Below are 22,967 nucleotides of genomic sequence, written 5' to 3'. Positions count from 1 at the left end.
ACCAATACAATGAGTTTAAAATATTTCCAACAATAAAGCCGACGCATTCATGGCCTTTGAGATTTTATACGCGTGGCTCACGGGTGCATTGTTTTGTAAAAATGTAAATCTTTTAATCGAAAGTGCGGCTTGTGAAGAAAGATTAATCCCGACGCTGTGATGCAGGGTACATTCAAGAGGCCAAAACCAATGCGTGTTAGCAAGTGTTCCACAGCTGTTCTCAGGAAAGGGAGTGTGACAGTAGGTGGTGGTTTGTTTTGAACGCAACTCGAATTAGGCGAAGGAGTTGCCTTCTCTCAACAGCATCAAATTTATGATCCCCTCAGTCTAGAAAGATTTCAAAAGCTCGATGTGAAAGCTGCTCTGCAAAACGTTAATTTGATGCCAAATGCAGCCGTTCTGAGCAGTTCAGAGTAACTTCACAATGAACTGTTCTGAGCGGTGATAATCCACGGATGGACCTGGTGCCCGTCGGCTGAGACATCATTTACGATCCGCGGTGAGACTGACGAGGCGGGACCGCCGAGAGGATGGTGGAGCGGTCGGACCGAGCCCCTCTGCTGGACTGGGAGGAGGTGCCGTCTGCGGAGAAGCCCGGCGGTGCAGCACCGGCGGCAGCACACGCTAAGGACCGACTGGCGAGCCCCTCTAACAGCCGTGCCTTATCAGGATGCTCCGCGCCTGGGTTTGGGTGGAGCAGCGGTCCGGGGGGTCCCACTCCCAGCGGGTCTGTCTCCGGCTCAGACGGCTGCAGCACCCCGCCCATGACCTCCAGCAGCCCGGCGGGCACGGATGAAGGGCTGCGTCCCGACAAGGAGGAGCATCTGTCGGATTCAGGACCGAGGGAGGTGTCGCTGGAAGACAGGATGGTGAAATGGGAGGAAAAGGACCAGATTGTGTCGGTTTTTGTGGTTACATTCAACACCAGATCAGGTGGAGTATAAAATATGCAACATGGAATTATCTTTGCTGTATTAAACGAAATGCACATTTGTTTTTTTGTTTTTTTACAGAAAAATGGGACATAATTATGTTTATAGTCAGGTGGGGGGGGGGGGGCAGATGAAGCCTGCCTCGTCTAACACGGATTCCGATCATTCTGTCTGACGCCCAGAATGATAAGCGCATGTTTGTACCAAGTCTGCAGACCCTTCTCCTACAGGTGCGGCTTTTTTCTGACCTGGCCATAAGTTTAGAGGTATCATTAAAAGCCATGTCAGCTTTTGCAGCCGACGGAACATATGTGTCTCAATGTCTGAGTGAGTTTTGTGATGGTAATCAATCAGCTGGGAGGCCCATACATTTTTCATGAGGTCATTTTGAAGACAGGTTGAGCTCCTGTGAAATAGTAAACAGCTGTTTTACTTACAATTTAAGAATCGTAGAATTTAATGTTTGGATAATGTGAGAGAAAACCGGACTTGATTGCTAAACAGGAGATGCCCTACAGGGTGGAGCTGGGTGTTTTCTGATCTTGCAGAATGTCAGATTGACATGAGACCAGGAGAACAGGAGAACAGGGTGTTGAACTGGTGATGATGATGCTTTTTTAAAAAAAAAAAAAAAAAAAATTGTTCAATGAAAGGATCACTGATAATGTCGTAAATACACCAACACTAACACCATCACATGGTTTGATAGGGGCTTTGCAGGAAAGGCCTTAATAAAAAGTGAACAAATAAGACTCCAGGTAGATTAGCTGAATTCTGATCTGTATGGTCAGTTCTGTCACTGCCCACTAATGAGCTGATACCACATCAAATGTCATTGCAATGTTAATTAAAAAGGGAGGACACACACCTGCTGTGGCATGTAACAGATGATTGGTGCAAATGCATGTAAGATTTCACCAAAAAGATGATACATAGTATATGAATAATATACCAACACTTAGTAAACCCAATTGCTCCTCATTTAAAGGAACAATCCGCCCGAAAACGCTTCACAAAAACAGGTGTTGCTGATCATTAGTATTTTGCAAAACATCCACACTCTATCTTGTTTTTTGAAGTTGTTATTCTTGCAGAAAGTGTTTTGTTTCCATATTTTCTTTTTATAATGAGTGGAGAAAAGGAGGGAGGAAGGCATGCAATGAAGCTATACAACTGAATTTGAACTGGGGTCACTGGGATCACGTGGTCATCATCCCAAGGCCCCAGTTGTTGAAGCTACTAAACAAGTCTTATAAAGAGAGCCTATAGATAGCACTAGCATTCATTAGAGTAGGAGTAGAGAATATTGATGTTAGCCTAATTTCTTACAGACTTTAGTCAAGCATCAAGAGCAAAATGATACATCACAAATCAAAGCAAATCATCCTTACTTTCTAAAAATATTATACCTCGAGCCATTTTTCACCCAGCAGTGACTGTTTAACAATGCTCCGTCTGTGCAGCGAATACCTTTGATAGGTACTTAGCACTGCATGATACTTTAAGCTCAATACTTTAAGTCAATAACAGCTGTGAAATGGACGATAGAGCACCTTTGGTGTTCAGGTGCAGGTGGCTTGTGTCTCAGTGGATACAGAGCTGCAGCCTTAATTTGGTGGCCGATACGTTTCTGCGGTGGAGAAACTCCCCTGACTGATACATGGAGCTACTGATTAGATTGAAAACCGCACTGGCTGAGTCACCTTTTCTGTTTCCCTGCTCCTATCAGACCATATTTGCTCAGCTGCTGCTGGAGCGTCACTGCTCGACCGGCACAAAATGAAGTCCAAAGAATCCAGTCGAGCTGCGTCACTGTTGTTTCATGAACATGAAATGAAATGGTGATAATATATTTGCTGTCTGTTCCTGTATCAGTGTTTGTCTGCTTGCGTGTTTGTTTTATTCTTGTCTTTTTGTGTGTGTGTGGGTGTGATAGGAAACATGCTGGAGTGGTGTCTGCCCAAAGACATGGACCTGGAGGGTGTGGAGTTCAAAGCCATCGCCAGCGGCTCTCACCGAGTTACCACAGACTTCATGTAAGTGTGTGTGTGTGTGTGTGTGTGTTTGCATACAGCCAAGTAGAGGAAACTAATTGTGAGTATTAGGATGCGGCCCCATGTCTCCCTCCTGGCAGGACAGAACGACACAGTGTTGCCTGGCAAAAAAAAAAAAAAAAAAGAGGCACTGCCATCTGGCAGTATCTTTGCTTTTCTTGACTCATGGCTTCATCTGTCTCCTTCTCTCCTGCACCCACAGCTACTTCCGGAAGGGCAGCTACTTTGGCCTGGCGTGCTTTGCCAACATGGCGGTGGAGAGCACGGTGGAGAGGGGGGCGAGGATGAAGTCGGTAGGGATCCTGTCTCCTTCCTACACTCTGCTCTACCGCTACATGAGCTTCCTGGAGCACCAGGTCAGGTAAGAGGAGCCGGTTTGTTCAACAGAGTGGATTGCACATGTGCACAGACACTTCAACTGCTCACCTGGACTTTTTATTTATCACATTACGTGTCACATCTGTTATATATTAGCTTAATCTAAATGTTCGAGGTTAATGCAGCTCTTTATACACCCACCTGCCTTGCACTAATGTACACTGTGTAATAGTTTATTACATTTTCACCATTTTACAGTGTAAATTTAGCACACATTAAAGCTATGGGCCTATCTGTGGTCTATTATTTCTATTTATTTATTTTTATACTATATTTAGCTTATTTTGTTATTGTGTATAATTTAGCATTTAATCACATCTATCTATCTATCTATCTATCTATTGATCGATATATCTATCGATCGATCGATCGATTGATCGATCTGAAACTGTTGTTTGTTTTCATTACTGTGTAACCTCAATTATTTTTCTGATAGAGCAATAAAGTAGCTGGCAAAACAGTGTAATCACAAGGTCTATGCAGTAACCGTTGTGAAGCTTTCAGTCATGTAACAGGATCTTCATTAGCAGATGGATTTGCCCAGTTCTCATGGAACTGTAGATGTGTATTTTTCATAAAAGTTGAGATTGAATTTCAAAAATATTGAGTTTAAACTGAGATAAAAGCAGAAAATCGACAAATCTTCATATTTGAGAAGCTGGAAGCAACATTTGACTTAAGAAAAGGCAAAGAATTATCAGCTGGTTATATAATTGATTTTATGTTTCTCTTCTTTATGATTCTCTTTTGAGGAATAGGACTGTGAGACTGAGAAAGGTTGTGGCTTAAAAATATGGGCAATATTATGTTTACTATTAGTGTTAGTCACCGTGACTAAACAAGGGCAACTAAAAGACATCCTCAACAAATTTTCAACTGTCACATATAAAAAAAATCAGCAGCAAACAGCAGTGCATTCTGATTTTTTAAAACATTCTTCCACTTTATATGACTGCACTTGAATGCACCATTCTTGCAGACCTTTCAGATATTATATGACGATGTTCAGACCATGAAAATAAAATGCAGGCAGGACCAAAGGGGCTAGTCAACATCCCTAGAACTACGCAGTTTGTATGGGTACAACATATAAAAAGCTTTTTATATGGTAATAAGAGGCTTCAGGTATGTCAGTGTCAGTCCAAGAGCCTCTATGAGCTGCTGTTGGGGCTTTTTCGCTCTTATTACCCCAGTTCCTCTTTTTTCTTTCCCCTCAACTCAAAAAGACAACTTTCACACTTTCTGTGTGCATCTGTTTTCTCTGTCTGACAACCTTTTTCTCCTCCAGCAACACTTCACTCCCATTATCTTTTCACCCACTTGATCTTTTTTGCTGGGATGAACAGGCCTGTGTACTTCAGTGATCTGAAGTCTTGTCACACCCCCTGCCTCCTCAAAAAAAACCCCCCTCTCTATATTCAGTCCCTCTTTCTCTCTACTTTCCCTAACCCTCCTGTCTTTCCCCTCACCAGTTCCCACTCTCTGGCCTCTCCTGGCCTCCAGTCACGCAGCGATCATGCTCCTTACTCATCATTCTCCATGTAGCTCGCTCCAGATTCCCCATCTGCTGACTGCTATTGCGGCCGTCTGTTTATTATACAAAGGGCTCTCTGTTGGTCATGAGGTGATTAAGATATTAAGGAATTTATGGATACTTTTTCCTTTTTTTCTCTCTTTCTCTCATTCCCTCTCTTTCTGACTTTGAGCCTGTTATCCGTCTTCTCCTGGCATTCGCAGCTCACTGAAGTCACTGGTTATCACAGAGAAATGCTAATTAAGCTAACAAGGGTAGGAATAATAAATAGAGATGTATCTCGGTGTCTTAAAAATGGAGTGTTAAGTTTGAATGTGTACAACAGAATATTTGGCACATTTTTTATGTTTGTATTGCTGACTGAATAATCCAGTTTGCTCCTGTTGGTGGACTACTGTGAAACACATAGTGGTAATCCATGGATTTGAAGGATTTAAATATGTTATACAGGATCGTCTGTCAGGATATTTTACAAAGATGACCAAGCCCCCATGTATGAAATTAAACATTGAGATGTATGGAATAACTAATGACTGATTATGTAAGAGTTTTATTTCTACTGTTTTTCTTCTTTTCTTTTACCATAATGTTGTATATTTTTTAATGCATGGGTATGAGTGGGTGTCAGAAAGTAGTGTTGTTTCAGTTTGTGATAATAATTAAATCTATGGATAAAATATTTTTTATAAAGTGGTTTAGAGATGTCACCATAGGCTCTTCAAAAAATTTCATGAAAACAATTATGACAATTTTCTCACATCTTAGAGGCGAAACAAATTATTGGAAAAATACCTCATAGATTAATCACCAGTATATATAAAAGTTCGTTGCAAAAAGGTACCAAGAAATAATATATTTAACAAAGCCTTCGTGCAAAAAAATAGCCGTAGTCTCAGTGTAGCACTGTTGGCAGCAGTTTTTCCTCTGTTCTTTGGCAGCATATTTAACCTTACTGACATCCAGGCCACTGAGTATGGATGGGAGTTCAATTCAGTCCAGTCTGTTGTTACTGAATGATGGTTTCCAAGCCACAGGCATATTAATTCCTAAAGGAAAGGGCTGCAGCTGATCATTTGTTTCACAAAACACACTCTGCATTAATTAGTAACTGTTAACCACATGCATTCCACATTTTATCTCTCCATTTTAAAATCCAAAAGGCTCTCTGCGATGAGGGAGTTTGCTCAACCTTTGGAACATTTATTCAGCAGAGAAATCAAGGTATGCACATACATCAAAAGGCATTGGTTGCCTTGTGCAGTTAGTATTCAGCTGCTGGACAGATGTGCATCAGTAGATACATACACACTGATCGAAGTATTTCTTTGTGGACTGTTTTATATTTACACACGTTTAATGCAAAATATAATTCAATAAATCAATAATTTTCACTGTTTGTATCACCATACTGGACGTTACTGGGTGATTTTTCTTGGTCTTTGATAGGGTTTTGTGTAATTTCTGTGTAATTTTTTAAGGTTCAGAATTGCCAGTGTCATTGTTTTTTGACATCTATGGATGTTATTTCATCCCCTGCTCCAGGCTCCAGCTCCAGTCCCCAGGCCACTACTCTCCTCTAGAGGCCTTCTATGAGGACAAGAGAGCGCTCCTGCCCCCCAGTGGAGATGGTGTCGTTACTGCATGTCCGGCCAATGCCTGGGGAGCTGTGATCAACCACAGCATGCACCCTGAGATGAAGGTAGGAGGAGATTTTCCATCTCAATTTCAATCATGCCAGCTGGTATCTGTGACTGAAGTGTGTCTTACACTATATTACTCATGTGTGTGTGTGAATACCTGGGGTACAGATCACCCACCCGGCAGGATGTATGTCCCAGTTCATCCGCTTCTTTGGGGAGCAGATCATGGTGCTGTGGAAACTGGCTCTCCTCCGCAGACGCATCCTCATCTTCTCCCCTCCTCCTGTGGGTGTGGTCTGCTACAGGGGTGAGAAACGTGGATGTATTCACAAGGCTTTGAATAGAATAGAATCGAATGCCTTTATTGTCATTGTACATAAAAATGAACAGAAGTTCAAAGAAATTGTTTGACATCTTGGGAATTAAATGTATTCGCATTCTTGCCCAGACTGAAATGAAAAGATTGATATCTGTTCAGTATCAAGGTTAAGCATGGGTAGCTTAGCTTAGCACGAGGACTGGAAACAGGTGAAAACAGCTGGCTCTGTGCAAAGGTAAAAAAAAACAGTGAAAATGTGTATTTTCACAATTAACACCGAATTAACATGTTTTCTATCATTTGTATAATCTGTACAAGAACTGAATGGTTGGTGTTGAGTCTGGGGATTGCACGTCAGCATACATGCAGGTCCTTTCCAGCTGTAACAGTACTGGACAGCCCGCACGTCATGCACACATTCATATCCTGTGTTCCTCTCTTTCTCTCCCACACTCCTGCATAATTTTTCTAATTTCACTCTCCACCCCCTCTCAGTCTACTGCTGCTGTTGCCTGGCAAACATCTCCATCCCTGGGGTCAGCGTGGCTGTGCCTGAGTTCCGCCCTTTCTTCTATGTTAATGTGGCCGATATCAGCGCCCTGGAGAACGAGCTCTCCTATGTAGCATGTAAGTGGATCTTAGAAAACATGCTTAACATTTGTGAAAAGACCCACTGAAACAGGACTCAGGAGTAGTTGCTTTAATGCACACCTTTCACAGGTATGTGTAGCATCTTCAGTATCTCAAATTGTTTCCGGTATGTTTGTACATTAAGGTACTACTGAGAAGATCTTTGAGGAAAAGAAGGATCTCTACGATGTGTATGTAGACAATCAGAATGTAAAAACCTACAGAGATGGCCTGAAGCCTCTTCTCCGTCTCAGTACCGCAGACCGGGAGAAATATCGCAAACTCACAGAGCAAAGGTAGGTACAACAACAGAACTACTACTGACTAATTACCAGGGTAATAAATTAGGATAAAGCTGTTGATATACTATATTTTTCTTATTGTCAACAAATCCCATAAAAAGACTGAAACCATATATGGATTTAGTCGACTAAAATATATTTCCTGTGTAGCCAGAGTTTGATATATTTTATTCCTCTGTGCGATAGTGCTCTATTGTTGACCAAAAATGATTAAGAACTCATCAACACTGTTGCATTGGGTGACATCCTCCCTTATTACCACAGACAAGGGCATTGCAGTTTATTTTCAGTTCTACATACATATACTGTCCTCCTAAAGGAAAAGTTTATTCATCCACAAATTAAAATAGTACCCAACAAATGCACTATTCCCTCCTGCTCCAGTAAAAAATACTACAGTGCCCAGTGGTTTTAGAAAATTACTTACACTTTTTAGAAAATGAATCCATATACTTTGCCACAGTATAGTCCAATTTCTAAAGATAGACAGGGTAGGACAGTCTGAAAATACTGAGAGATAGATTGAAACACATTGTTGGCTTTGGTCTTTTCATTTTAACAATAACAAAAATATAGAGCAAGCGCAATAATCTTTCTCAGCAAAACCCTGGTAAATAGTGATACATGCAGGATCTCAACTTCAACTTCAAGAACTTCCTCTGGCCAAAACGTTCCAGTAGGCCATTCTCAGGTGTGCACAATCCTTATCCTCTTTTGGATTTCCTCCTTTTTTAGCTATAATGTCAAAGTTATCGTCGCAGACAAAATCATTTTTTGCCATGCTAGCAGTGGAGGACTAAGGATGCCGCAGTCCACTGCTACAATCTAGACTCAAATATGAAGACAATCTCTTATACAGTGCCACAGTCAGTTCAAAATTTTGTCCAATATTTTTTTTTAATAAGCAAATAATTTCAAAATAGAGCCCGGAGCCTAGGGCTGCACTTTGAGTGGTAATCAGTAAAATGTTAGCATGCTAACAGACTAAGCTAACATGGTGACCATAGTAAAAAGGATACCTGCCAGCCTTAGCATGTGAACATTATATCTGTGAGCATTTTTGTCAACGTTAGCATTTAGCTCACACACAGCCTCACAGAACAGGACAAGTATGCATTACATATCTCAAGGACAGCGCTCCCCGTCCTTTAGGTTTTCAAAGGAACTGTTAGAAATAGTGTGCGTGTGTGTGTGTGTGTGTGTGTGTGTGTGTAGGCAGATGTTGCTGTACTCCCAGGAGGAAAATGGAGACTGTGTGTCCAGTGAAGAGGATCTCTTTATTCTGTAAGTGCACCATCAATCATTAAACGAGCTGGTGTGCTGGTAACTACTGATAAACCACTTCACCTAACTAGTTCTTTGTACGACAGTCATCACAGTGATAACTTGGAAACTTAAAATTAAATCCAAGCGGTAACGACTGCGCCAGACAGAATCCCCAGATCTCTCTCCTCCAACAGTCGCCTCAGTTGTTACGTCTCTGTTCAGCCTAGAGACATGTTATGGAGTGATTAAAGGAACTGAAGCAAACAAAATTATTAAAAATGAATCAAACAATAACTGCCTCACCTGCTTTCTCACCATGAACTTTCCCAGATTTTTCCTGGAGCAGAACAACCGAATTTTCCAGACCCTGAGCGAGGTGGCGGGAAGCCCTGATCCCACTTTGACACAGGAGAGTGTGAGGGCCATGGGCCTGGACCCCCATGGAGACAGGCTCTTCTTGCTCCATCTGCTGGAGATCTACGGCTATGACACCCTGCTGGTGTCAGATCAGCTCTGCTGCAGCTGAGAAACAGATGGGTAGCTTTTCGTCACTGCTGGTTTTAAAGGGAGTTGATTTGCCAACTCTGTGTGCTGCACTACTGGCGTCTTGGAGTCTTAAGGACGGGTTGAGCCTCCAGAAATTCTTCTGGTATAACTTCTTTGTTGTACATCTCCCTGTCCTTCTTTTGTTCACCGTGGTTCCGCTCCTTCACAGCCTAACGGCAAGAACAATAACAGTCAACTCTCATGAGTAATGTGGTCAGTTCTGCTTGATACAGCCTCGTGGAGATAAACTCGCCGTTGAGATGGATTTCCCACTCCCCAGCAGGAATAATTCCTCATGAGGAATGTACAGTACTGGGACATGAGGTCGAATTGATGGATCTGAATGTGAGAGCAGAAGACTTCTCAGATGAAGTTAGCGTACTGATGATTGATGTGTGGAAGTGAAAGAGAGGTAGCCTTTCTGTAAATAATGCTCATTTTTCTCTTTGTGTACAGTGTGTCAGCGTATGTGTGATATGGGGTCCGACTGTTTGCCAGTGTTATTATCCTTTTATCAAGTGCTGGATTTTAACATCCCATTTTAAGCCTCTATATCCAAATCAGGGCATCCGTTCTTGAAATACGTCATTACTAGCTGATCAAACCGCCTTTGTCCTCAAGAGCCATGTCTGTAACCACTGCTGTTTAAGTGGAAAATGACCAGTTGATGGATTTGGCCTATCCAGTATTTACATGTAATGTCTTTTTTTGCCTGCACTGAAACCAAACCAGATTTTCTAATGATGTCCAAAGGCAAAGGCATGTAGAAATGGCTTGTATGCACTGATTGTCAGCTGGGCCTGCATTTCAGAATAAGCTGTTACACAAATAGTCAAAACACTGTTTAGTGTTTGATGCTTTTCTCAAAGGCCCAGTTGTGTTTTTAGCTCAACCATCAAAAGAAAGACAGACGGGGATTTAACTCACAACTTCAGCTGATTCTCTCAATTTGTAGGCACAAACGTGAAACTTGTTTTTAAACATTTGTCAAGCACCCTACAGCAGAAAACATCTCAGAGGGAATGGGTTTAGACACAATTCGATAGCTTTTAAGCTGTGCATATTTTTGAAGCACGCCCAGCAGCATAAAAGATACTTTTAGTTCCTTTTAGCAGCAAGACTGGAGGGAATCTTAATGTCGTGTGTTGATACAAGAGGCAACACACAAGTGACATAAAAGAAACATGACATCACAAGCTTCTTTGTTGTTAGGAAATGGAGCAAGAAACTTAAAGCAGCTGTAATCAATTTATTTTATAATAACGATGCATCAAATGACAAAGTGAAAGGCGTTACCTGTAGTAATGAACCGACAGAGAATTACCACCTTGTCAGTTCCCCTTGGCTTTACTGCTCTCATAGACTTGTCTTTACGCCAAAGCTTTCACATCCCACCATTCACTATCTGCTCAGCTCCAAACACCAGACAAACACACTTAGCGATGAGCTGGTGAATCTAGTGGCCCATTTGCTTGCTCAGAAAAGCCAGCTCTTGAATTTTAATGTTATGTTTAGCGTCTGTTTCCATTACTCACCAAGTGACAAAAAACAAAATGCATTTTCTAATTGCAGTTTAAAAGGTGCATTATTAATTGTTTTTGGCAACTAAGGCGCAGAAGAGCTTTAAAATGGCAGCAACTACTTCTGAGCTGACTAACTCTAAGCTCGTTAGTAAACAATTGCATTATTACACATCCAGTGGTTGCAGAGAAGCATTAGCAGTCATGTGGTGTCATGTCATGTCTGTTTTTTTTAGGTCATCTTTGGTCCTCATTAACTCTTCTGCTCTTTAGTGCTGGATAAGTAGCTGTAAACAGTCAGTTTATTGTAACGTTTTGCTAAAAACAACTAGAAGCTGGGAACATTTGTTGAGAGCAGTGACATTGAACCTTAAAGTGAACCGCTGCTCGCTAAGAGGCTAAAAAGCTCCACAGAGCAACAGAGACCGCAACAGGAACCCCTTTCACATTGCATATTGTCATTTGAGTTTATGTTAATATAAAAAATAATTATTAATGCAGCTTTAGGAAATTTCTCCCTTTTGTGGGACATGTTCAGCCTCAGCCTGCATTCATTCATAGATCAGGTATAGTTCAGCAATTCATGTGAAACACCAAGGTCAGTGTTCAGGGGTTGACTCCAACCATCATTTCATCTTTCACACTTGAAAATACATATGCTAACGAGAAAAACATTATTGAAGTAACAGCTCTACGTTAATTGTGGTAATTGCTTCTGCAAAAGTTTTTTTTTTTTTTTTCAGACCGAACCATGCAACATAGTGAGATAATCTGGTGCTTTGGTCATCATATATGCTGTGTATGTGACACAAACAAGATCGTTTGTGGTGGAGTACACCCCAAGTCCTTATGTTTCACACCGGTCATTCTTATCCATTTCATTTTTTTATTTATTTATTTATTTTTTTTTTATTTAGTGTGTTTATGTTGTTTAGCTGTAAATGTCTGAGTGTAAATATTCGATTGCTGTAACTATCTGTGAAGAAATGGGATCAGTTGAATGTGTTTTATAAGACAATAATGATCCCGCTGAGCCTCTGTGTATCACTGAAATCTTTATGCGATCGTGTTTAACTGTCCACTGTAAAAAAATAACAAAACAAAAAACTTTAAGCACATTTTCATACCATGTCACATGACACCTTAGACAAGCTGTACAGAGCAAATATCCTTGTAGTTGAAGGTAGAGTCCGACTCATTTTAAAACACTTTCACTTTATTTATTTTACTGTAAAAGATTTCAGAAATAAAGTGCAAAGCCACTTGTAAAGAAAACAGTTGTCACTCCTGAATTTCACCTCTACATTTCATTCACTTAAAATGTATAGTTCAAAGCTATTGTCTTTAAAATCAATGAACGTGTTCCATCTGCTGTTGTATTTATGTACCTGCTTGTGCATGAAAAAGTACCTCAACATTCAAGAATGGTTTTCTTTGTTGCCACTGATGATAAATTCCTCACCACTTGAGACACTTCCATCACTGACGTTACCATTGATGCCACATCCGGAGTCACTGCTGGTGGTGTCAGAGCCAATCAGTGTGCTCGCTGGCATCCTGCCTGTCACAGCAACTTTCAGAACAGTCAGCCAGCGCTGTTTCAGGTCCAGACTGTCGCAGGAGAAAGTGTGGGTGGTTTTGGGCTGACCTAAACAGAAATTAGGCTGACCCTGCAGCTCCTGAGGGGAGTCCTCCACACTGCAGCCCACCAGAGGTATACTAGACAGATGCTTCACATCCTGGAGATGGAGGAGGTGGATGGAAAAAAATTGAAGCTGTGTTAGGCAACATTTTATATGGAAAAACCACATTCGTCTTTTTTATCTGTTGTTTTTTCGATACTTACAAGTAAGGCATGAGGTGTCAGTGAAGTCTGATGACTATGAAAATAAAACTAATGATATGTTACGACCCTCACAGTCACTGCACCCAGCTGAACACCTATGGGAGAATTTAGTTCGACGTGTTTGCCTCGAGGGACACTCTATATTATTTTATTTCTCACCTACAGAATGTGTGTATGTAGCGAGACACTCAGAAGCAATGTTGGACTATACATAAACAAAGGGCATATACTAATCCAGATTTAAAGATGGAGTGTTTGCTGGTGTTTCATCAAAATCGTGGAGGACTTCAAAGAGTATTCTGGTTGTCTGGGGAGTTTTGTTGGAAAAAAAGAAAAAAAAACAATCTGATTTATTAGTTTTCATTTAGGAAAGTCTGCTGCAACATGTTTGCCTCTCTTCTGTGTAGCCCTCAAACTTTTTTAAGAATCTGTCTGTGCAGTTGCACAACAGCTCCTCCTCAGTTTCCCTTTTCTCCACGTGAGTGTAGGATGGCAGCTGCTGACTGTTGTTTTGCATGTTTGACATTCTGGGGGAGTGACTGTCGCAACATATGACAACATCACACCCATACACACCCGAATACCAGTGAAATACAAACAGGGACAAGTATGTGGCATCATTACTAAAAGCTTGAGAATAAAATGCACTGGTTTGTTGACAAAATCCACTCAACATGAATATATCAGACATTTTCTCATCACAGAGATCCCTACCTGTGGAACAGCGTACAGGAAGAGAACTGGAGGCTCAGTCCTCGTGACAACAGACCACACTCGTTGCCAGGTTTTGGGGTTGTCACCATACTGCAGGAATCCACTCATGACAATGTCACTAGACACTGGAGATGCCTCCGACTGGGAGACAACACATACCAAAAGATCTATTATTGTTTTGTTGAATTGTATGATCTTAAGAAGAGACTTCCCAAATGTCCTGCAGAATATACAACACCACAATTATGAATGGCAGATTTTAAAAAAGTGTGTCTCTGCTGTGATTAACATGTAATGTGCAGTAATTATGAAAGTTTGCTAAATAGGAAAACAGATATAAGTCAGAAAAGTTACATTAACAGTGATAATTAACCCCTGAAGACTCACCTCCGGTATTCCTCTCTTCCTGCCCTCCACCCTGTCCCCTCTCTGACCAGCCAGGATGGAGTAACAGGTTTTACACACTTTGTTCAGCTTGTTGCTGTCATACTCTAGAGCCACTTTGTTGTCTGAACACTTCCAACATACCACCTGGGGAGGAGAGAAACCACCACTGCTCAATTGTCCTTCGGTTAAAACAAGCTTATGTCCGCTGTTTGCATTACAAAGGCGTTGGTCACTCACGCAGCCACAGGCTCGGCAGTGATGTCTTCTTCTTGTGAGCGCGTTGAAAGGCTCCTGGCATTTCATACACACCGTCACCTCGTTGTCTCTGATCCAACGAGGGGCTCGCCGGCCAAGTTCCTCTGCCTGTAAAACATATGGATGTCACAGCTGGGCTGTTCTAGAGTCTTGCAGTATTTTCTGAACTTATTATAAATAGACACAACCTTCTTCTGATCATATTTTTACAAATAAATATGAAACTCACTGGTTCTTCTACATTGAGATCCTTAGAAGCCAGTTTGAAGGTTTCGTTTTTCCTCTGAAACACATCAATGGCTTCCTGAATAACCTGGATGTCAGACAGATTTAGATTTGCTTTAGAAAAAAAAAAAAAAGAAAAAAAGAAAAATGGAGGGCACAACTCGATCTTTTCCTCATCCATTACTAAATACACAGCACCAAACACCAAATGAAATTACCCCGTACCTTTAGCCACTCATCTCGGTCTTGTTCAGAGCTTCAAAAAGAAGAAAACAAAACAATTACATTTTAAGTGGAAATCAGGTTAAAGCATTGAATGTACACTATGCTCAAATTAATAAAAAGATGTGTTGTGTTCACGGGCGACAGTAATTTAAAATTAAAATCAACTAGATACACTTTATAACTAGAATGTACTCAGATATTGTACTACTGCCAAAGCTGCACAAGCCTCTGAATTTAATAATAGAAAATGGACACTGAATAACTACATCACAATATATAAATATATTTATAAATAAACAATCATGGAATACATGTGTCAGATTTCATTTAAGTAAGTGCAGTTATTCAATAGAAAACAATAAAAATGTCTCATAAGTTTGGAAAATCCTCATTTAAAGTTCCTGGATGTAAACCTAGATCTAAACAGCACCAAAACCTTGGTTCTTGGTCCAAGATCCAATGTTCAAAATTTTTATAGAAATCTACTGTGATTATTTTGGATTGTACCAACAACCAGGACCATAAACATAACCTTGACAGAGGTAAATATTCACATATGTAGTGCAAGTATACAGACACACCTGGCCTGCAGCTCAAGGGTCCTCTCTTTTCCAGACACCTGAAAGGTGTATGGGTGGTCTTCATTGGTGGTCTGCTGCACCTGCATGCCGTCCACTCCAATTCTGCACCGAACTGTAAAACGCTGCCCAACCAGGCTAAACTTCGGAGTGCAGCACAGCAGAAAGTTGTTGAACTGTGGAGCAAATGGTCATAAACCAAAAATCAAAAGCTTAACCTTACAAACTCTTATCCATATCGGATCTACATTTTACAGTGCTCTTAGCTACGGTGTGATTTAACATAACCTGTAACAACTTGTAACTGAGGCAAAAGAAAAGCAAATTATAAGGGTGTATTATATTTCAAGAAAAATGTTTCTGCATATAAACCAGCGTCCTCACCAGGAACAGGTGTCTCTCCATGGCAGAAGTGTTCCGGGCAGCAAGCTTGAGCAGACGACCTTCCCTGAGAAACTCATTGGTCGGATTGACCACTTCCTCCTCTCCAAGCATCTCATAGATCTCCAGCAGCCGCTTCAGGCTCTCCTACAGGCAAAGAGAGGTGGTGAAAAAACACTGAAACTCATACAAATGTATGGAGACAATCATTGTATGACAATAATTATTCCCACAAATAACATTTCAAAATATAAAAAAGGGACAAATGTCAGTTGAAATTGAAAACGGAAAACTATATTATTAGGATCACTTTTGACAATTTAATACAGTTTATGTGCTGTGTCAAGTGATAAAATCTTACTCAGAACAATGGTAAATGACTTGGTATGTTATACTAACGTACAGCTTTGTGGATGGCACTGTTTGAGTGGGTGGCTGCCATGGAAATAGTCTGCAAGGACTCTGAGGGAGGAGACAAAGGGAGAGTTTCTTATTGCTCAATGCAGACATAATGACCTTTCAGGGACAGACAGGCACTTTATGAGACATGCTGGAAGTGCGCATGGTGAAGAGATGGTACAGTGTACTTACTGTGAGCAAGCTCATAGTCTGGGCTATCCTCAGGCAGTTTCTTTAGATAATCCCTCAGCAGCATTTCATAACGTGGAACCCTCTGGACTGGCTCCAACATGTGGTGCTGCAGGGTCAGGCTGCCGCACACCTCCTGACTCTAAAACGGGACAATGTATACATTACGTCCTGCTCAGATCTCAGATCAGAGCTGTGCAGTAACAGGTAACAATAACTGAGTCCCAAGTCCTTCGTAGGCTGCACTTGAAGACCGACTGCGTCACAGCGGCGCAATACAGCCAACGAATGTGTCCTCCTTTTCCTGGGGAGAGAAGGATCCACCCGTCCAATCCTTCGTGGCCTAACCCATTTCAAGATTCATTGCACACCAGTAATAAAAATAATATGCCAACAATCAACACCAACAGAGAGCCTGTGGATTACACTTTTAAATTGGGTTTCAGTTGAGTCCAACAGCTAACGGTACAACAGTTAGTTTTGGTGAAAAAAAAAAAAAAGCTCCAGGATGGAGACCAGACTGTCTCATTTTGGTTTGACCTTTGCAGTCTAGGTTGGCTACAAAGGGCCACACCTTCATAGACGCATCCTCCAAAGGATGTTGCCCCTGAATTGCACACAGCTAAAGTATAACCTGCTGAATATGTCTCACCTGTATGTCCTGGATGATGTTTCTGAAGGCAGAGGAGCGCTCAGACCAGGTCCGCACCAGCTCCACTGCCTGGTCAAAGTTCCTCACATAGTCAGCATACATCCTCAGGAAGGGTGCGTGCTGCAGAAGAACATTACCCAGGCCTGGCCTCTCACACCTAGATTCGGTGGAAGTGAGACGGTAAAAGTTAAGAGTCTGCTCCAACAGACAACGTTACATGAATGCTGCCTGGGTTCATGACACAAACACCCACCAGCGGGTAATACAGGTTTCCAGGTCAGGTAGCAGGAACTGGCTGTGGAAGGAGTAGATAGAGGAAATGTTGGAGAAAATATTTCTGATCACCTCAGGGGGAAATGAACCACGACCTGCCTCTTCTGTCAGGCGCAAGCAGAACACCTGTGGTGGGAGTCAGAGCCAGGGCATGCTCATTAGTTTTACAGTTATTGATCTTCTACACAAGAAATGTTTCACCCCTCAAGAACAATAAGTATCCGCCAATGCAAGAACAAATTCAGCTGCAGATTGAGAGAATTGCGTTTTATGGAGGGAGCCACAAACAGGTTACCACACTGACCTGGTCTAGCAGGTGGAGGCGAGCTACGTAGGCCCTCTCTGTCTGCAGGAGTTCATTGGCTATCTTATACAATTTCTGCTCTGTGTTTTCTTCATCTTTTGGGTCGCTTTCTCCTCTCTGCTTCCTCTTGTCCTCCTCATTTTGTTCTCCTATAGACTCCTCGTGAATCCTCCCACCTTCTGTGGTAGCCTCATTCCACTGGCAGGAAAACTTGGAGCTGTATGTTCTGGTTATTTTGCTTTGGTCCACGTTCCCATTTACTTCTGCCCATTCCTTCCCCTGCACTATGCCATTTTGTCCTGAGGAATGCTCTTTGCCATTGCTTAATAGATGGGCTTCATTTGTGGATTGATTGAGTCTATGGTTAGCTGGTGCTTTGATGGTGATGGCAGGCCCATTGCAGTTAGGAGATTGCAGCGGTTTCAGTGGAGAGCGTTCAACTTTTTCAGCAGGAATCCTGCAGAAATAAAGTGCATTCATGATTGAAAATTGAAGTAATACTCATGAAGGTATTTAGGTAGAACAGAAACAGACCTAATTAAAAGTCCTACCTGCTCTCATCCAAGTAAACAATCAAGTCAGGCACACTCAAAGATTTCCCTGTCCTCATCTCTTGTCCTTCCATCTTGCCACTTGAGATTCTGTGCAGTCCAAGCCAGGATTTAGAGTTCTTGGCGGGGCTGTAGCTCCCCTTTCTCCCCAGAACAGGGCTGGGGGTCCGCAGATTTCTTTTGAGAGGGCTATGGTTTCTTGGGGACAACTTAGCAGGGCTGTGTCCTGCTTCCCTCAATGGGCTACAGTTCTGAATGCCTCTTTTGCCTGGACTTGGAGATCCTAAAACTGGGCTGCTTGTATAATTTGGAATCCCCTGAACATGTCTGGCAGGGCTGATGCGGACTCCAGATACTCCATTCAAAAACAAGCTCCCCCGTCCTCTAACAGGACTAGGGGAGTTTTGGCAATTTTGTGCAGGTCTGACACAGGAAACAGAAAGTCCACAACTTCTGTTAGGACTCTGGTCTTCCTCTGTGTCACTAACCCAGGACGGTAATTTCCCTGTGGTGGGACTGCAGGCTTGATCTTGTCCTGGCCTCACAGGGCTCTGGAGGTAAGCTGGTTTAGGAGGCACTACAAAGAGATAAACAGTGTGATTGGCTAATTTGTGATTACAGTACAATACATGTAAGAGAGTTAGCATGGGTGGTTCAGGTGATGGACAGAAGCTCCTGGATTTCAGCCTACCTTGTGGTTTTAAAGGAGATCTCTTAGCTGGGCTTGTTCTGTTGCCTTCCTCGGAATTTGGCTGAGATTCACAGACTCTGTCACGGCTGTACGAGCCACCCACTCCACTGCTCACTAGTAAAAGAAATATGCTGTAACTGTTTAAACCATATATACATATTATTCCCAAAACTGCATGGCAATGTTTTCTACATATAATACTTCTTTCACTCTTTATTGACACTTCAACACAGTTATACTGGTTAAAAAGTTTTAGAATGTTTTAGAATTTTTTTTTTTTTTTTTTTTTTTTTTTTTTTTTAATTAAAATTTAAGCAGTTCAAGTTCAGTGAATAACCTTAAATAGTGCAAAGTTAAGCGGTAAGGTAAAAAGGGTTTAAAAAAAAAAAAAAAGGGGTCACCAAAAGCCAAGCCGGAAAACTCCTTTTTCAGGGATGGATTAACAAATTGTTTAACTTCTGGCTTTCCTGTAACAATGGAAGTAAATGAGGCTTTGCAAGTTAATGCAAACTATTCCTTTTGGTGCCACAAATTTTGCTGATGAAACCCTCTGTACAAAAGGCAGTTTTAGAACAAACTGTTACCACACCCTCTGGTGCATTATTAGAACAATGCTGTACTGCAGAAAGTAGTAGCCTTGTGTATATCGCTATTGGATTGGTGAGAAAAAGGCAAGAGACAAGAGACGACAGACTGGTTGGTCAGGGGTTCATCCTACAGCAGGATAATGAACCAACACATTAGAAGTAAAGAACTCAACGGTGGCTTTGCATGATGGAAGACTAGTACAGCCTCCAGACTTGAACCCCACGGTGCTGGTCTGGGAACTGGACAGTAGGCGAAAGCAAAGCAAACTACAAGTGCAACACATTTATGGGAACTTCTGCAACACTGTTGGGATGAACTTTCTAAACAATGTTTCATTTCCACTGTAGAAAGAACACCACAGGTGTGTCCGGCTGCTCAATAATCTAAATTCTTGACTCACATTTATGATTGATATGATATGAAAGAAAGATCTTTACTATTCATTTGTTCTACACTTCAATTTCTCTCTTTAACACTGAGACATTACACCATGTAAATTTCAGTAAAAACTGGAAAAATGTAGGTGTTCTAAGCTTGTGGCAGTGCATTTGGTTGCACCATTACAAGACACTGGAAAAATGTTGTGCAAAAACACATTTTCCCAAAAATCTTCCAAGCTTGAGATCTTGACAACGATATTTCTTAAATTTAAACCATTTTGAGGGCATGATTCAGAGGTCGTGTTCCCCCTGAGCCTTCAACTAACAACAAAAATGTGACGTGCATAAAAATTCATGACCATGCTTGGTAACTGTTATCCATCACAACATGTTGCCATCACAATATCCAGACATTTTTACCCTTTTTGCACAAGAGAAATTATTCAAACTCCCTCCCTCCTCTCCATGCAAACACACAAGTTCACACATGAGTTTAGATTTATTCAATGTTATAGGTGAGATTTATTTTTGTTCAGAAGCCCCACAGGTCATTCGGATATTAGTCCTGATTTGCACTGCAGTGGTTTTGTATTTGATCTAATATGGATATAATTTATTCCTGTTTCATTACTCTTAGACAAATGTGCACTGACATCGTCACTTCACAACAACGTGCAACTTTCAAATGATGTAAGTGCTTGTTTCCTTACCTGCACTTTATCTCCAGTTACTTGTAGAAGAAAGTAAAGCTTTCCAGTTCGCTCCTGGCTTGTCTGAAGTGTGACAGATTTGTTGGTCATGTGGAGCGGGCTAAAGCCTACTTTCTCAATAGCATAATACTTCTGCTTTCTCACTTCCGTTTTTCCCTCATGCACTCAAACCTTTGCCAGTGTTACGAGTTACGTCAGCGTCTGAGAAACAACATTCAGGACGTGCCTAAATTTGGACTGTACTATTACTCTCACTGAGTAGTGTCAAGAGATCACTGACATGAACAAAAGCTTGACAGAGAATTACAAAGAGAAAGTGGTATGCTATAAGACTATAACTATTTGTAACCTTTTTAATCGTTATTGAGCTTTTATCATTTGAGTTTGTTATTTTTCAGTCAGAGATTTTCATAAATAAAAATATGAATAAATATAAATATGTTTTCTTTCTCTACTAATTATAGGTTAATTAGCATATTGCCCCCATAAAAATTGTTGTTTTGACACATTTTTACACAGATTACACAGACAAAACCTAACATGTTACATGTTGATTATACAGCCATGAGAGTGGCATTGATGTTCTTATCTGACTCCTGGCAAGACAGTGAATAAGACAATTTCCCAAAATGTAAAACTAATTCTTTAAGATTTTATTTATTTATTTATTTATTTATTTTAGACTGGTTCCGAAAGGCACTAAATCCAAATCAACTGCTGTCCTGCAGTTTTGAAATGTATCCATCACCAAGTTTTAACACCCCCATTGCAACAATGTCAGTGTTCATTTCAATTCACACTTCGTCCTTAAAAGTGTCCAAAGAATAACTTGCACCATATAGGTCCGAGTGATGAACGGTGCTGTTGAACCCTGCATCCAACAGTACCATAGGAGCGAGCACACTTCTCATGCCTAAACAGACAGGCTTTGTGTGCGTGTGCATGTGTTTGTTTGAGGGACTGACGAGTGCCGGTCTCAAGACGCGCAGGCATAGTCCAGGCTGAATCAGGGGAAAGAGATTTCGCCACAGTAATCCAACAAGCTCAGGGGCGAGCAGGTGCCAACTGTGCCGAACAAAATTCAGATATATGCGCACACGGACATACAGAGGCACTGTGTTCACAGGCGGTCTGAGCTTTCCGTTATTTTCACTGAATGTTTCTAATGTTTAGTCTTCCATCGCTGATATAAATGGAGTGAAAATGACCATGAAGTTGCACCAACACCTCTCCAAGCATGTTCAACAGCGACTGGACATTATAAGCTTTAAGCTGTCACATGCATGCTGAATACAAACATATGTGCAACAACATGGGCTGACTGAGGCCCTGTTTTTATTGTTGCGTAATTACTCTGATTAGATTGAATGCCCGTTCCGCATCTTGACATGCATCAAGCCAATGAGCTGCAGACGAGCCAATGAGACATAACATTATGGTAAAAAGCGTTTATCTCACTGTCACAGAGATGTTTGGGATATTTTGTGCTGTCAGTTCAGATAATTACTTCTTTTAAATCCTGAAAACATCTTATTAAAAATGTGTGACTGGAGCACTGGAGCTTCTGTGAAAGTTCAGGTACCTCACCTGTTTGAGAGACACGGCAGTCGACCGCAGCACCCCTGGCCTTCCGTCTGAGCGCCACTCTCCTGAACTCCTCAGTCTCCCGGCTCAGAGTCGCACTGTTCAGAGTCACACTGTTCCTCTTCTTCAGGTCGAACATTGTCACAGAGCCGCAACTTCCCTCCGCTCTTTCCCCAGAGCGCAGAAGACTGAGAGGGGGAGAGCGACGTCCACCGCTTTACCTTCTCAATCACCACCACTAATCTCCCTACAGCTGTTTGATAAGCACCGCCTCTGATTGACACCCCCCCCCCCCCCCCACACACACACGCCCCCCACAGAGCCCAAGACACCGGCCAATCACCGGACTCACCTCTAACACTGTGAAAGTGATCTCACAGATCACTGGAGGAGAAGAGAAAGCTGAACACTGATTAACTTCAAGTGTTTCTTTACCAGAGAAGCAATCATGTCATAACAAAGAGGCATTACTAAACAAGAGATTACATAGGCTCTGGAATTCATCCATACATTAGGTTGCAGCATTTATAGATTATGATTCTGAGTTGCTTCATTTGATCCACTTTTGTAAAACATTTTGGTGCTGAGTTTATGCAACAATGTCACAAATTTGGTCTCAAGGTTGTTACAAACCACAATTTGCAATCTGGGTGTTTGAAGGAAGAAACTGTTCCACTACAGTCTTGGTTAACCTGTATAGCGGTTCCGTGGTGTGATGATCGGAGTTCAGATCTTAACAGGTCCTTGTGAAAGAAGGGCAGCTGTAGAGGGAACCGGGGTGCGAGCCTCTGTTTCAACAACCTTGTACAAACACAATCTGGAGGGCGGAAAGAAAATCCATGCACACATCTAGCCCAGTCAAATTGGATAGGTGTGATTACATTAACTAGTTTGGTGATAATTGAAAAAGACAG

General features: G+C 41.6%; 2 protein-coding genes and 1 long non-coding RNA gene across 5 annotated transcripts; 1 reads left to right on the top strand and 2 right to left on the bottom strand.

Annotated features, from left to right (window-relative positions):
- Positions 1–3: 3 nt before the first annotated feature.
- Positions 4–12,498, top strand: LOC139634875 (DENN domain-containing protein 11-like). The gene is made up of 9 exons (XM_071501585.1): positions 4–933; positions 2,869–2,968; positions 3,189–3,347; positions 6,441–6,597; positions 6,707–6,845; positions 7,353–7,484; positions 7,633–7,783; positions 9,005–9,073; positions 9,386–12,498. Exons 1-9 carry the CDS (start codon positions 531–533, stop codon positions 9,579–9,581), a joined length of 1,506 nt encoding a protein of 501 aa, XP_071357686.1. The 5' UTR covers positions 4–530; the 3' UTR covers positions 9,582–12,498.
- On the bottom strand, positions 6,177–9,486 carry LOC139634877 (uncharacterized). The gene is made up of 3 exons (XR_011694092.1): positions 9,359–9,486; positions 6,696–6,834; positions 6,177–6,586 (listed from the first exon to the last, which is right to left on the bottom strand). It is a non-coding gene; the product is annotated as an uncharacterized lncRNA (long non-coding RNA).
- On the bottom strand, positions 12,019–22,310 carry LOC139634874 (FYVE, RhoGEF and PH domain-containing protein 4-like). Of its 3 annotated transcripts, none has more exons than XM_071501583.1 (16): positions 22,057–22,310; positions 18,792–18,905; positions 18,101–18,677; positions 17,550–18,006; positions 17,226–17,371; positions 16,973–17,129; positions 16,324–16,462; positions 16,136–16,194; positions 15,736–15,879; positions 15,355–15,527; positions 14,774–14,804; positions 14,553–14,606; positions 14,306–14,431; positions 14,069–14,212; positions 13,682–13,822; positions 12,019–12,860 (listed from the first exon to the last, which is right to left on the bottom strand). In XM_071501583.1, exons 1-16 carry the CDS (start codon positions 22,190–22,192, stop codon positions 12,540–12,542), a joined length of 2,919 nt encoding a protein of 972 aa, XP_071357684.1. In that variant the 5' UTR covers positions 22,193–22,310; the 3' UTR covers positions 12,019–12,539. The 3 variants fall into 3 exon arrangements, with proteins under 3 accessions (XP_071357684.1, XP_071357683.1, XP_071357685.1); XM_071501582.1 differs by having other exon boundaries at positions 14,553–14,636; positions 22,057–22,309; XM_071501584.1 differs by lacking the exon at positions 12,019–12,860 and having other exon boundaries at positions 13,762–13,901; positions 14,553–14,636.
- Between the last annotated feature and the right edge of the window lie 657 nt (positions 22,311–22,967).

This window comes from Trachinotus anak, unplaced genomic scaffold (genome assembly GCF_046630095.1).
Source record: "Trachinotus anak isolate AG129_WGS33_773 ecotype Australia unplaced genomic scaffold, CSIRO_AGI_Tana_v1 ptg000018l, whole genome shotgun sequence".
NCBI classification, from domain to species: Eukaryota; Metazoa; Chordata; class Actinopteri; order Carangiformes; family Carangidae; genus Trachinotus; species Trachinotus anak.
Note: the sequence above shows the minus strand (reverse complement) of the source record. Positions and strands in the feature narration are given on the sequence as shown.